Source organism: Salvelinus alpinus, chromosome 8, assembly GCF_045679555.1.
Source record: "Salvelinus alpinus chromosome 8, SLU_Salpinus.1, whole genome shotgun sequence".
NCBI classification, from domain to species: Eukaryota; Metazoa; Chordata; class Actinopteri; order Salmoniformes; family Salmonidae; genus Salvelinus; species Salvelinus alpinus.
The window spans coordinates 40409901-40426335 of record NC_092093.1 but is presented as its reverse complement, the minus strand read 5'-3'; the positions used below and the strand labels follow the sequence as shown (position 1 = coordinate 40426335).

General features: G+C 40.3%; 1 protein-coding gene across 1 annotated transcript; it reads right to left on the bottom strand.

Moving 5' to 3' along the window:
• Positions 1–2978: 2978 nt before the first annotated feature.
• Positions 2979–13212, bottom strand: LOC139583117 (zinc finger protein 180-like). The gene is made up of 2 exons (XM_071413875.1): positions 12592–13212; positions 2979–4376 (listed from the first exon to the last, which is right to left on the bottom strand). Exons 1-2 carry the CDS (start codon positions 12902–12904, stop codon positions 3574–3576), a joined length of 1116 nt encoding a protein of 371 aa, XP_071269976.1. The 5' UTR covers positions 12905–13212; the 3' UTR covers positions 2979–3573.
• Between the last annotated feature and the right edge of the window lie 3223 nt (positions 13213–16435).

The window sequence follows — 16435 nt, the reverse complement described above, 5'->3', positions numbered from 1 at the left end:
TTGAGTTGAGGTCAGGTGATTGTGGAGGCCAGGTCATCTGATGCAGCACCATCACTCCCCTTTTTGGTCAAATAGCCCTTACACAGCCTAGAGGTGTGTTTTGGGTCACTGTCCTGTTGAAAAACAGCGCAAACCAGATGGGATGGCGTATCGCTTCAGAATGCTGTGGTAGCCATGCTGGTTAAGTGTGCCTTCAATTCTACGTGTGTGTGAACCACACGTGGCGATCATCCGTTTACCTACTCTGCATCTCAGGAAGACACAGTGGTTGGAACCAAAATCTCAAATTTGGACGCATCAGACCAGACAGATCTCTGCCAGTCTAATGTCCATTGCTTGTGTTTCTTGGCCCAAGCAAGTCTCTTCTTTTATTGGTGTCCTTTAGTAGTGGTTTATTTGTAGCAACTCAACCAAAAATACCTGATTCACACAGTCTCCTCTGAACAGTTGATGTTGAGATGTCTGTTACTTGAACTCTGAATTTTTTGGGACATCTTTTACTTCACTACATTCCTAAAAACAATATTGTATTTTTAATGTCATATATTTTCTCAGACAACCCAAATTACTCGTTACATTTAGAATGCTTAGCAGGACAGGAAAATGGTCCAATTCACGCACTTATCAAGAGAACATCCCTGATCATCCCTACTGCCTCTGATCTGGCTGACTCACTAAACATAAATGCATCGTTTGTAAACTATGTCTGAGTGTTGGAGTGTGCCCCTGGCTATCCGTAAATTGTAAAAACAAGAAAATGGTGCTGTCTGGTTTGCTTAATATAAGGAATGTGAAATGATTTGAATTATATTTTAGAAATTACATTTAATTTTGATACTTAAGTATATTTAAAACCAAATAGCTTTTAGACTTTTACTCAAGTAGTATTTTATTGGGTGACTTTGACTTGAGTAACTTTCTATTAAGGTATCTATACTTTTACTCAAGTATGAGAATTGGTTACTTTTTCCATCACTGTATTTTTATAATGATCCCTTGCGTCATGCAGCCATTCCTCTGGGTAACCCCGCTGTCTGAAACAGCAGACAGTCGGCTTGTTTGTCATAGTCACTCTGTGTACTACAAATCCTGTGTATGCGAATGTATTGGCTGATGGGGAGACTCTTTTTTAGGGGTGTAGGGTGGAAGCTGTCTCTGCATAACAGGGAATTCCTGTCCATTCTTCTCAAACAACCCCACATACAGATTTGCATAATTAGATGCAATTTTTTTATACTAAACTTACATACCATGCACTATTTTGACAGTGGAAGATACACTGAATTTATACTGTTTTTCATACTAAGATGGACCAAGATAAGTTGCTTTTGCACATATTTGTTTCACAAGAGTCTGTTGATCGGTCAGTCATTGGGTTCATTTGTTTTGCAGTATGTTCAAATCAAATCAAGCTTTATTTATACAGCACATTTCAGACATGGATGCAACACAATGGCTTCACAGGAAAAAACAAATAAAAACCAATGAAAAAAATGAAATATTTAGTACACAACAAACAAAAGAGGATAAAAAACAGAAGACTAACAACTGAAAGACTAATGAGCACCCTAAAGAAATTCCATTGATTTAAATATTAATTGGATGCAATATCCAACAAAAAATAAAATCTTGTTTTTTAGGAGGGGTTTTGAAAGACACTATGGGGGTGTCCACTGAAAGTTGACTAGTAACAACAACTGGGGCCTAAAAGACACCCACCATGAGACCCACTAAATCTGCCCAAGAAGAGTCAAACAAAAGAAAAACCCACACCAAACTTAAAGACAGGAAGCAAACCAAAAAGGTGGCGCAACTAAAGGTGTTGACTCTCCACATCTATCAAGACAACTGGAGCACTGGGCCAGACATTCTTAAATAGAACCTGGACCAGCTCAGGTGAAACACCTTCCCACTAACGAGATGGACAAGGCAGCACAGGTGTAACACATACTGACTAACGAGGTGACACCAATCAGTGCGTCCTACGTGCTAACGAGCTATACGTGCTAAACGTGCTAAAGTCCAACCTCAAAACATAAATGAAAAAACCAAAGACTGTAACAACTTCCCCCTTAAGACAACAAATATATTCTATATTTTTGTTGGACAAGTTTGCTCACCACCAACAGAAAACAACTTCCATTTCACATTATAATCAACTACAATGCTTCACCAATATAAACATGGTGTCTACTGACTGTCAACAACTAAAAACAAGAAAAAATACATATTTCTAAATAATAAAATACAATCGTATCATTATTTTCTCAATTTTCTTTCTATAGAATCCTAAAACTCACTAGCTTCTAGAACTCTCGTCCCTTTGGAACTTGCCCAAACAAAACTCAAATCAAATTGTATTAGTCACATGCGCTGAATACATGTGTAGACCTAACAGTGAAATGCTTACTTACAAGCCCCTAACCAACAGTGCAGTTTCAAAAAAATTGACTGCCAACCCTTGAGACAATCAGCAACCAAGTTGTCCTTACCACAAACATGTCTGATTTCAAGGGGAAACTCCTGCGATATCCGTAGTAACTTTCCACCTCACTGCGGAGCTTCTCTCTCTTTTCAGGGTTCACTCGATAGGCATGTTGTTGGATCGGGGACCAGTCCCCAATGTCATGCTCTAGTACATTTGTGTTGGCACATCTGAGAATGTTATCCTGCTTTTAGAATATCAGGGATCAATGTCAATATAATTGTACCCCAAAATTGTCAGTTGGTTGCATAAATAATGATTACTAAATGTTACATGAATTGTAAATATGAAATATCAAAACCAAATGTACACCCCTTTGTTAATATGTATGGGCAATAATTAACTTAGTGGTGAGGCATGGAATAATAAAACATGTATCTTTTGTCAGGCTGAATGTTTGAAATATGAGGTGATTTGAGTCATGCTTCTTCAGTAGTGGAATAAAGACAATTAGCACTTGAATGTTGTAAATAAATACTGGAGTGATGTAGGATTGTTAATAAAATTGATTATAGACCAATTTATTATACTGCGTCCATGTGTATAGGCTGCAAGTAAGTTGAAATTAAGTTGTTTTCAAATCATTGAAAAAAATGACCCGAAAATACGTCTTTTCAAATTTCATTTTCAACTACAACCGAACATATATTGGACGTCGGGCATAGTCTTCTTTTCAACGTCTTTTGAATTACATTTTGCTAGGTGAGAATAGCGCAATGTCAAAACATAGTGTTAACGTGTCCAAATCAATAACCAATATGCAGAAACAGTTTGGGATATATTGAAAACCTAAACATTGAAGAGTTGCATTTTGATTCAAGTGGTCACCAATGTGGTAAATGTAACACAACTCTATTTTTGTTAGTCACTTTTTGTTGAATCTCATAAATAGTACTCTTTCAATTAAGAAGCCAGGATTTTTCCCCTGAGACTAAAATCAATTGAACAGGTGGCAAATATTTATGGTTCTACATTCTGACATTCATTAAAATACTCCTACAATATTAAAAACATTCTATATTGTGACATTATTAAAATACTTCCACAATATTAAAAACATTCTACATTGTAACATTATTTCATTGATATCATGAAACAACGATTTCATGTATTTCCTGATGTTTAATCAGAGATCTTTTATCAGAGTATCTCTTCCCACATTGATCACAGCACGGATTCTCTCCTGTGTGTGTTCTTTGGTGTGCTATCAGGCTGTTTAGCTGAGTAAAACTCTTCTCACATTGATCACAGCCAAAAGGTTTCTCTCCAGTGTGTATTCTCTGGTGTGATTTCAGGGATTGTAGCCAAATAAAACTCTTCCCACAGTGATCACAGCCAAAAGGTTTCTCTCCAGTGTGTATTCTCTGGTGTATAGTTAGATAGCTAGATGTAGAAAAACTCTTCCCACATTGATCACAGCTATAAGGTTTCTCTCCTGTGTGTGTTCTCTGGTGTACTATCAGGTTGTTTAGCTGAGTAAAACTCTTCTCACATTGATCACAGCCGTAAGGTTTCTCTCCAGTGTGTATTCTCTGGTGTGTTTTCAGGGTTTGCAGCCAAATAAAACTCTTCTCACATTGATTACAGCCAAAAGGTTTCTCTCCAGTGTGTATTCTCTGGTGTGAGTTCAGGGTTTTTAGCTGAGAAAAACTCTTCCCACACTGATCACAGCCGTAAGGTTTCTCTCCAGTGTGAATTCTTTGATGTATTTTAAGGTCTGATGAAGAGTTTAATCTTTTCCCACAGTCAGAGCAGCAGTGAGATTTCTTCCCTGTGGGTCTCTGCTGGTGTTTCTTGAGGAGTTCTGATCTGGAGAGACTCTTCTCTGCCTCGTCAGAATCATGATGTTGTTGAGCCTCCCAAGAGGATCCACGATAGTCCCGTGTCTCTCCTGTGTGAACGACAAAGTCAGACAGATGGTTAAAGGCCCACAACAGCAGAAGTCCACTGTTTATTTGAGGTAAAAGGTGATGCCCAGAGCATACCCATGAAGTTGTACAACAATTGACGTCTGTTAAATTTGACAATTAAGACAGTCAAGTTAGCAAAAATAGTCATATTTTGTCTTGATTTCACAATAGTAGTAACATCGATGATTGTAGGCTAGAAATTAGTTATTCATGTTGTTGAAACTCTAAGCAGTGTGCCAGACGACTTTTGGTTTCCAATATAGGCCACTTTCTGTGTTTGCTAAAATTGCGGCATGAGGGCAAAGTACACACAATTTGGTTGCAGAAACTCCTCCCTGCTAATGAGGAAACCGCTAGTTATGGATGTAGTATATCTGGTAATGATGAAACCACTAGTTATGGATGTAGTATATCTGGTAATGAGGAAACCACTAGTTATGGATGTAGTATATCTGGTTGGAGCAAAAATGGTGAGCGAAGATTTTAGTTTTCCACAATGTATTCTGAATATTACAGCGCACTATCAGCGCAAGATCAGGAGTGCTACTCAAGGAAACTCACATTAAGCTCTGTGTCTATTCACTAGTTCCCCACCGTGGGGGAAAACTCAGGGGCGTTCTCATAGGCTGACAGCAAATATAGCCTCCATTTCCAGGTTGCTTATGAGCTAAGTATCTCTGTGTCCAAACAGACTAACGAGACCCTACTGTAAATCAAGCAGACAATAACACATTATAAACATCAATTTGTTAGGGATGTTGGATCCAACGTGGAGCACAGCATAACTGTCTTTACCAGAGTAATGAATGAAGAAGCATTTTGGTTATTGTTGCATGTCGTGATGTTTGTCATGTGACTGTCATTCAGAAAATGATTTCCTGGATCAGCTGAACATGTGACTAACTAAACAGCTACAGTATTAAGAATTATGTGTAATTATTGAAGAACCGCGTTAATGACAGTATCCATTTGGGTGTTGTCTATAAAGTTAAGGTGACTCTCGGTTAGAACCATTGGATTCAGCAAACTCTGAAATGATTTAGGACTTCTGTGCCCATGAAAACTGTTTTCCCAGCGTAACATAAGGAGCCACTAAATGTTACATAGTTCGAGTGCATTTTTTAAACTTAGAAATGGCACTGTTGGTTAGAGCCTGTAAGTCAGCATTTCAATGTAAGGTCTTCACCTGTTGTATTTGGGGCACGTGACAAATACATTTTGATTTGATAGGAGTAGGACTAGTCTACATGGCCTGCGCGCAAATGTAGGCCTATAACTGTGCCCATTTGGGGATGTCTGATAGTATTTATGATTGTCTTAACGCACCACCACTAATGAGTTGTGGAGCTTCTCAAAGTAATTTTTCTTCACCTCAAACAGCAAGTAAACAAAGTCTAATCAACATCAATTGCGAATGACAATAGTTCCTCAAAGTATTTGTCAAATATTGCCAGCTCTCGCCCTTTCGATAACCACTCGGCATAAAAGGGAAAGATGTAATGCTCTGATCCAGTGGAAATGTCATAAAATACCTGATTACTTCTTATTCCTTGCACAAATAGCCGACAGCTGTGTCTGTCCCAAACTCACTGGCGCGGGAAACTATACCAGAATATTTTATACAATGTTGCAAGAACGTTTTCAAATAAAAACTACAACAGAAAATGTCAAAGCGTATATAACGCCCGTCCTAGAGACTGTCGACCAATTGCGTTCACATTGTCATGCTAGGACACGCAGTTCCTGAACTATCTCTCACTAAATCCCTTTTTAAAGTCAGGGTATGAGTCGAGAAACATGCCTATTTTACTTGAAAGTACGTAATGTTACGATTCAAAAGCTATACGTTATTACAGAGAACAAGTTCATTATCTCACATCTCTGGAAATATTTGTAAGGTTGTGCTTCTTGTTCACAGAGGGTAATTCATGCCAATGTTCTTTTCTTTAAGCTATTAATACGAATCGAAAGGAGTTTCCAATATCCTCATTTCTTAAAGTATATCTGGTGATAGCAAGTGATAGTGATACACAAGCTAGGTTTATTTGAAACATTGCCATCCCATGGCAGCATTCACAGGTGCCATTAATACAGGTAAGGAGTGGAGGACAGAGGAGCCTCTTAAAGAAGTTACAGGTCTGTGAGAGCCAGAAATCTTGCTTGTTTGTAGGTGACCAAATACTTATTTTCCACCATAATTTGCAAATAAATAAATTAAAAATCCTACAATGTGATTTCCCTAATTTTGTCTGTCATAGTTGAAGTGTACCTATGATGAAAATTACAGGCCTCTCTCATCTTTTTAAGTGGGAGAACTTGCACAATTGGTGGCTGACTAAATACTTTTTTGCCCCACTGTATATACACTGCTCAAAAAAATAAAGGGAGCACTTAAACAACACAATGTAACTCCAAGTCAATCACACTTCTGTGAAATCAAACTGTCCACTTAGGAAGCAACACTGATTGACAATAAATTTCACATGCTGTTGTGCAAATGGAATAGACAAAAGGTGGAAATTATAGGCAATTAGCAAGACACCCCCAATAAAGGAGTGGTTCTGCAGGTGGTGACCACAGACCACTTCTCAGTTCCTATGCTTCCTGGCTGATGTTTTGGTCACTTTTGAATGCTGGCGGTGCTCTCACTCTAGTGGTAGCATGAGACGGAGTCTACAACCCACACAAGTGGCTCAGGTAGTGCAGCTCATCCAGGATGGCACATCAATGCGAGCTGTGGCAAGAAGGTTTGCTATGTCTGTCAGCGTAGTGTCCAGACTATGGAGGCGCTACCAGGAGACAGGCCAGTACATCAGGAGACATGGAGGAGGCCGTAGGAGGGCAACAACCCAGCAGCAGGACCGCTACCTCCGCCTTTGTGCAAGGAGGAGCACTGCCAGAGCCCTGCAAAATGACCTCCATCAGACCACATTGTGTTGTTTAAGTGTTCCCTTTATTTTTTTAGAGCAGTGTATATATAGTGTTTTATGACAAACCGTTTTTTACGAATCCGTCAAGACACCAACTTAGACTTTACCGTGAAATGCTTTACTTACAAGCCATTAAACAACAATGCAGTTCAAGAAGAAAATATTTACCAAGTAGACTAAAATAAAAAGTAACACAATGAGAATAACTATAACGAGGCTATATACAGGGGGCACCGGTACCGAGTCAGTGTGCGGGGGTTACAGGCTAGTTGAGGTAATCTGTACATGAAGGTGGGGGCCTAGTGACTAATAAACAACCAGCGAGTAGCAGCAGTGCAACGAAGGGGGGGGGGGGTGTCAATGTAAATTGTCCAGTGGCAATTTTATGAATTGTTCAGCAGTCTTATGGCTTTGGGTAGAAGCTGTTGAGGAGGCTTTTGGTCCTAGACTTGGCGCTCGGCTTTCTCTGCTACCGCTTGCCGTGCGGTAGCAGAGAAAATAGTTTAAAACTTGGGTGACTCGAGTCTCTGACAATTTTGTGGGCTTTCCTCTGACACAGCCTATTATATAGGTCCTGGATAGCTGGACAGGAAGCTTGGCCACAGTGAAGTACTGGGCCGTTCGCACTACCCTCTGTAGTGCCTTACGGTCAGATGCCGAGCAGTTGCCATACCAGGCGGTGATGCAACCGGTCAGGATGCTCTCGATGGTGCAGCTGTATTACCTATTGAGGATCTGGTGACCCATGCCAAATCTTTTCAGTCTCCTGAGGGGGAAAACGTTTTGTTGTGCCCTCTTCACAACTGTCTTGGTATATACCCACGTGGGTGATTAAAAGATGAAATGAGGTCCACACTCCAATCCAGTTGATGGTGGTAATGCACCTTAAAGTTGGTTGCCAACCGCCATATAAAGTCCAAAGAAGAAAAAGGAGCTTGAAGGAAGGAGAAATGACGAGAAACGAATTTGGTTAACCTTTTGGGGCATCGCGACCGGTTACCTATTTTGATGTGATATGAAAGTATTGTGTGAAATTATTTTGATGTGATATGAAAGTATTGTGTGAACTTATGTTGATGTGATATGAAAGTACAGCAATTTATGTTTCTAGAAACGTATCGCAATTGAGAATCGATTCACATTTAGGTGGATTATTTGACTATTTTACCTGCCAGAGCCAGTCTACCTCTGAAAATAACATACAGTCCTTGGACCTTGAAGAGGGGGCAGCAATCAGCAGTAGAAACAATAACAAAGCGTACTCCCTGCCCGTTTCGGTAAAAAGCTGATGGATGGGGCTGGAGAAATGCAACCATCCATGATATCAACATTATAGTTTTAACCATGTTTTGAGGATATACCGTGTTTATTTATATTTACTGACAAAACATTGGAATAAAAAAAGCTTATATTTTGGGTTCTGATGGGGTACGACAGTTGAACTAAGCTCATGAGACTTGCAACACCTTATGGAGAAAGATACCAAACTTGACCTCAATTCTATCACCTTGTCTGACTATTGGAGGAAAGGCCTAATCCCCAGAGGACTCCGTATTATGAAGTTTCCAGCTAATGGAGCACAAGGTAAAACTTAATTTAGAGATAAATGGGAGGCTATTCTCAACAAGTGTTCTTTTGACCTAATGCTACTTCTAATAGAATAATCTAAAAAGGACAGACAAGTAGTCCAAACAGAAATTGAAGTAAAAAGGAAAAATCACAGAACACAGTGACAATTCTAATAAAGCACGATGTGATGAGATCTTGAAAGAGAAAGTAGACACATTCACTCTGACATTGAAGCAAGACAAGCTAAGAAAATTTAGAAGAGATGAAGTAGACTATAGAGAAGGTAAGGTCTTTGCCTGGAGAAAACCAACATGCAAGAATTCAGAATCACATCCACAGAGAAGGAAGCCTAGATCTGTTTCTTTCAACTTTACAAGCAGTTACGATGAGGATCACCCCAGACACTCAGAGGCCAGCTTCTCCCAAGATTTTTTAGATCAGAAAGAGGAGTCACGCAGGTTCCTCAGCAAGAGAGGGAGAGGACGCGGGAGAGGCCAACACGGAGGGGGAGGAAGAAATCAAGACTATCCAACCACACGGAGCAGGACCAGAACAAGGCTGTGATCAACATTTCTGGAGAACCCCTTTCTGATGATTGCATAAGGGTATTGTCTAAAGGACTGTACTTTGCCCCCACATATTCAACTAATGAATTTTATACAAAGATTGACCTATTTAGTTTCTACAGGAATCTACATCTGAAGGCCTGCTACAAGCAAAACATCTCTCCAACTACAGACGCCAGTGTCTCAGGTCAGGCAGTTTCTGTTCCCTCAAAAACACCTTTTAAGCCCAAGTCCACCTTTTGTCCCATCGTCCAGAATGCCACAATAAATACATTTGCCAAAAAAAGTGAATTTTGATGTGGAGAATCTGTTTACGGGTAAAATTGACTCCAACCAAACACGACGTAATCTTTTTAAGACAGAGAGGGATGCAGTTGAATCATTGTCCAAAAATGAACGGATTGTGGTTAAAAAAGCAAAGGTGGTGCTACAGTAGTGTGGAGTAAAGACAAATATTTGCCAGAAGCATACTGTCAATTAGACAATGATGAATTCTACCAATCTCTTATCTTCAACCCTACAGAGGACCTACAAACTGAATTGAAAGGGATCCTCACAGAAGCTAAGGAGAATGGCTACATTTCAGACAATGAGTTCAAATTTATTTTCAATGGCAGTCCGTCTATGGCTTCTTTTTTTACCTTCTTCCAAAACTCCAGAAATCTTGAAAATCCCCCAGGCAGACCAGTCATTAGTGGTAATGAAAGTCTGACAGAGCCCATCTCTAAGTACATTGATTACTTTATTAAGCCTTTTCTGACATCACTCCCAGCCTATCTTCAAGATACCACAGGTGTGTTGAACAAAATTAAGGAATTGAACAATATAGGTACAGCTTCCTTTTTAGTCACCATGGATGTGGAATCTCTATACACCACCATTGAGCATGTACAAGGTTTGGCAGCTATGCACCATTTCTTGAGTACCCGGCCTGAAACTGAGATGCCTCCTACAGAATTCATTGTCTCACTGACTGGACTCTTAATCATAACATCTTTATCTTTCAGGATTTTTAAACAGGTCAAAGGATGTGCCATGGGAGCTTGCTACAGCCCTTCCTACGCTGGTTTGTACTTGGGTAAATGGGAAAATGACTTCATTTTGGATCCTTCTAATAACCATTTCTTTGACCGGATTATATGGTGGGGACGCTATATTGATGATGTTTGCCTGTTTTGGTCCGGCTCAGAAGATGAACTTATTTCCTTCCACCAATACCTTAACAGCATTAACCCTAACATCAAACTAACTATGGAGTACAGCAAGGATAACATTCATTTTTTGGACCTCGACATTAGTAAAAATGACAAAGGTTGTTTGCACACATCAATCTTTAGGAAGCCTACAGATGGGAATACCATTCTGAGGGCAGACAGCTTTCACCCCAAAAGGCTAAAAGAGAATATTTCATATGGCCAATTCCAAAGAGTCCGCAGAATTTGCGATCAGGAAACAGACTACAGTGTCAAATCTGCTGAATTGGAGAATCGCTTCTTGAATCGGGGCTACAGCGTTCAGGTCCTGAAAGATGCCGGTATTAAGGGCTGGATTACTTGACAGAGAGAACTTGTTGCGAAGGGGAGTGCCTCGTGATACATCAGAGTGTATTTTGTTACAAAATACAGCACTGAAGCAGAGAACATTAAAATAATCATTAAAATAATTGGGGAATCATCCAAAGTGATACGCTACTACGCCAAGTCTTTCCTGAGCCACCAGTCATAAGCTTTAAGAGATGTCCTACCCTAAATGACAAATTAGTCCAGTTATCTTCCGGGTGACTCTCAAAAAACTTGGCTTGCCCACAAACCCAAGGGCTCTTTTAAATGTAACCATTGCAACAATATTGCACAGAATAAGTATTTTGTTGACACAGCTTCCAAAATGGAGTATTACGTCAAGCATTTCATTAACTGCAAAACCACTTATGTCATCTATAGATTGGAATGTCCACAGTGCAAGGTGTTCTACATTGGACGGACAAAGAGACGCCTTCAAGACCGCTTAGCGGAACACAAGTAAGCCATACGGGTAGACAATGAAGACTACCCCATGGCAAGGCACTACAAGTCCTTACACCATGGCAAGCCTGCCTCCCTACAAGCTATGGGTATTGATCATATTCCAGCCTCTATTAGAAAAGGGGACCATCTTAAACAATTAAACCCAAGGGAAAGTGTTAGGATTTACAAATTACAGGCCACTGAAATACCCTGGTTTAAATTTAAGGGAGTCAGGGATTATTCATCATCCTTGTCTGTGATAGGTTGTGATAGTGTCCATTTGCTGTCAGTTAGTGGACATTTTGCTCAATTGCCCTCAGCTATGTTTAGACTGTTGTTGTTCATGTTTGCTGTGTTCTAGTGTACTATGGAATATATTGCTGTCTTATTCTTGACACTTCTCCCAGTCATATTTAAGGTTAAAACTACCTTTCTAAGTGTCCTGATACTTCTAGCTTGGAGTTGTATTTTTATGATAACATAGCTTCAGTATTTCACTTTTTAATGTGTATAGTATTGCTTACTAGGTGTGTCCAATCAATTTTGTAACCACTCCCTCTTCTAATTAGGGCTAATTGGAAAAGCTGTTCAAAAGAGGACATTGTATTATTTTTTTGTACTCCCTGACGAAGGCCATGCAGCCGAAACGCGTCGGATAAAAAAAAAAACTTTGTTACTATTGAACATGCCATACTAATAAAGGCATTTTAATTAATTATATTAAGAGTGCCTTGGTCCTCCTTTCTTTTTGATGCCCAATTTACTAAAGAGCACCTTCTGTCTACCAAATGTACTATTGTGTACCTTCCCTTCCTCCTCTTTCTACTAGTTAAGCTCATGTTGCATTTATAACTGAATTCTTCAAGAAACAATGGGTACATATCAATAATGTATAAATCCCAAAATGGATGTAACTGCTGATTGCCCCTTTAAGACTACATATTGGGCTAATATAATAGGAGATATTGAGGACTACAGTATTTCAGGCATTGTCATTGGATGCATTTGATCAATTGTTAACGTTTTGTTGATGGTGCACTCTTGATGTTCTACACGTTACAGAACAACATTAAAGTGTAGAACCCCTTTACTGCATATTGGTTCAACGACTGCAGAGACGGTACTTACTGGTGTTAAACATATCTCCAACCTCCTCTTCCTCATCCAATGTGACAGTCATCTCCCCCTCTTTCACTCCAAAAACGGAATCCTCCTCTTTATCTTCCTCTTCTTTTACTGTAACACCCTCCTCTTTCACTCTGAACGCGTCTTCCTCTTCTTTCACTGAAACGTCTTTCTCTTCTTCTTTCACGATAACAGCCTCACCCTCTACTTGTTTTTGTAGTGTGATATCTTTCTCTTCCTCCTCCTCTTTCACGAGAGCTTCTTTCTTCGTCCAGCAGACCTCTTCTTTAGCAGGAGAGTAACTTAGTGAACTCATGGTCGGAGATGTTAGCTATCTAGCATTAGCGACTAGCGTAGTTCTGAGCTAACTTAGCAAACCAGCTAACGTTAGCTGACAAACAACGTAAATATATAATTAAATGGGCCAACAAGTACATACGACAGAAGTGTGTTTAATACACAGCGACTAATAAACACCAAAACAGTGTAAAGAGCGTGAATGTTGTAGCTATGTTTGCTATAAAGCTACCGAGGAGTCTGACTAGCTGTTGTTGAAGGAGCGTCCCGTCCACTAGATTATACGTCACACTGGCAGCATCGCCTGAACCTAAAAGACGCACATCCCCATCTGCTGACTGGAGTGGGCAACGCAGTTGAGGAAACAAAATTTGATTTTTCATTTATTTCATAAAAGTTTAATATTGTATTAAGTCATTCAAAGAGAAGCATGTGTTGTTTAATGAGTGAGAATTTAAAACAAACTTTACACCCACTACATATTTGCATTGAACCATACTTCTGACATGGATCATTTTGACCAGAGGCATATCTTTTTTCATAGCCAAAATGTGGTTTATTCAATTCTTCCAATTTTTCATGACTTTGTCAATCAACTGGTTCTTATTAAATCTAAATCATGGTTTAGTGTTTCTGTATCAAAATGGACTTTTAACAAATTCAAATCCTTTGGAGTCATTTTGACCCCAGGCAAAAGCAACTTTGATAAATAGGACGTTTATTTCAAATCAAAATCAAATCACATTTTATTGGTCACATACACGTGTTTATCAGATGTTTTTGACGGTGTAATGAAATGCTTGTGTTTCTAGCTCCGACAGTGCAGTAATATCTAACAAGTAATATCTAACAATTTCACAACATATACCCAATACACACAAATCTAAGTATTTTAATCTAGGTTTCTCTGTAGACATGATCCATCCCACCAGAGGGTGAAGGGGCAACCGGATCAGTGGTTTTGACCAGAAAGACAGCTGCAGACACACAGTATAGTGCCTCCCATGTACTCTCCTAAGATTGGATTTTCTATACCACGTATCACGTGACTGTGTACAAAACTGCCAGCGGTAGAATACTCTGCCAGCGGTAGAATACTCTGCCAGCGGTATACAGTGCATTCGGAAAGTATTGAGACCCCTTCACCTTTTCCACATTTTGTTACGTTACAGCCTTATTCTAAAATTAAATTCCCCCCTCCCATCAATCTACACACAATACCCCATAATGACAAACCAAAAACAGGTTTTTGGAAAAAAGGGGCGTATCCTTAAGAGGTTTAAATCATTGCTACATAAAGGCCTGATTGGTGGAGTGCTGCAGAGATGGTTGTCCTTCTGGAAGGTTCTCCCATCTCCACAGAGGAACTCTGGAGCCCTGTCAGAGTGACCATTGGGTTCTTGGTCACCTCCATGACGAAGGCCCTTCTCCCCCGATTGCTCAGTTTGGTCAGATGGCCAGCTCTAGGAAGAGTCTTGGTGGTTCCAAACTTCTTCCATTAAAGAATGATGGTGGCCACTGTGTTCTTGGGGACCTCCAATATTACAGACATTTTTGGTACCCTTCTCCAGATCTGTGCCTTGACACAATCCTGTCTCTGAGCTCTACGGACAATTTCTTCGACCTCATTGCTTGGTATTTGCTCTGACATGCATTGTCAACTGTGGGACCTTAAATAGACAGGTATAATCATAAACAATATGATTTCATGTGGCATAAACAAAAATACAAATTCTCAGTCAAAAATAAGTGAGAACACAGCGCCTTTATTCTCTCATGTGATTTCAGGTTCTCTGACTGGAAAAATGTCCTTCCACACAGAGAGAGAGCAGTGGTAGGACTTTTTTAGTGTGTGTCTTCTTATGCTCCTTCAGTCTCCTTAACCAGAAAAAACTATTTCCACACTGGGAACATAGAAAAGGCTTTTCTCCTCTGTATATTCTCTCATGCTCCTTCAGGCTCCCTAACCAGGTAAAACTATTTTTACACTGGGAGCAGTGGTAAGACTTTTCTCCTGTGTGTATTCTCTCATGCTCTTTTAGATACCCTATCTGAGTAAAACTCCACACTGGGAACATTGGTAAGGCTTTTCTCCGGTGTGTAGTCTCGCAAGCTTTTTTAGATTTCCTATCCGAGTAAAACTCTTTCCATAATGGGAACATTGGAAAGGCTTTTCTCCTTTGTGTATTCTCTCATGCTCTTTTACTTGCCCTCTCTTAGTAAAACTCTTTCCACACTGGGACATTGGAAAGGCTTTTCTCCTGTGTGTATCCTCTCATGAGCTTTTGGGTGCCCTGTCTGAGTAAAACTCATTCCACAGTGGGAACAGCGATAAGGCTTTTCTCCTGTGTGTATTCCCTCATGCCTTTTCAGGTTAGCTAACATGGTAAAACTCTTTCCACACTGGAAACATTGGAAAGGCTTTTCTCCTGTGTGTGTCCTCTCATGCAGTTTTAGGAACCTTAACCAGTGAAAACTATTTTCACAGTGGGAGCAGTGGTATTGTCTCGCTGGTTTGGATGTCTCTGGGTCTGGTTCCCCTGAAGAACTCATCCCGCTGTCAGAGTGAGAGTCTGGTTTCTCTCCTGCTAAAGACAAACAGAGTATCTCGTTAAACAGAGACCTGAATGAAACCTCCACATAATAAAACTAATATAGACTAGATCCCTCAATAAAAGAGCAGAACTGGCCATCACAGAGTGGCTGTAGTGCTTTGTAGGCAGGATAAATCCATTTGAATTCAATACATTTTTGACAGCATCCCTTTTGATTAAAAAAAATCTTTCCTTACATGTTTGCCTATGGAAGAAGTGGTAAGAAAGTGACTTCATGTAACTGAATGTAAAAACATTCATGAGATATACAGTACCAGTCTAAAGTTTGGACACACCTACTCAATTGATACCTAGCACTACCTATTATGCTTGCTAGCGCGACTCGGGAGGCTGTTGATACCTCGCACTACCTATTATGCTTGCTTGCGCCACTCGGGAGGCTGTTGATACCTAGCACTACCTGTTATGCTTGCTAGCGCCACTCGGGAGGCTGTTGTTACCTAGCACTACCTATTATGCTTGCTAGCACCACTCGGGAGGCTGTTGATACCTAGCACTACCTATTATGCTTGCTAGCGCGACTCGGGAGGCTGTTGATACCTCGCACTACCTATTATGCTTGCTTGCGCCACTCGGGAGGCTGTTGATACCTAGCACTACCTGTTATGCTTGCTAGCGCCACTCGGGAGGCTGTTGTTACCTAGCACTACCTATTATGCTTGCTAGCACCACTCGGGAGGCTGTTGATATATAGCACTACCTATTATGCTTGCTAGCGCCACTCGGGAGGCTGTTGATACCTAGCACTACCTATTATGCTTGCTAGCGCCACTCGGGAGGCTGTTGATACCTAGCACTACCTATTATGCTTGCTAGCGCCACTCGGGAGGCTGTTGATACCTAGCACTACCTATTATGCTTGCAAGCACTACCTATTATGCTTGCTAGCGCCACTCGGGAGGCTGTTGATACCTAGCACTACCTATTATACTTGC

Excerpts from the sequence above, each read along its gene's own strand:
- LOC139583117 (XM_071413875.1), bottom strand. The coding sequence starts at position 12,904 with ATGAGTTCACTAAGTTACTCTCCTGCTAAAGAAGAGGTCTGCTGGACG. Across the intron at positions 4,377-12,591 it reads TGGAGATATGTTTAACACCA|GAGAGACACGGGACTATCGT; the intron begins GTAAGTACCGTC and ends TCGTTCACACAG.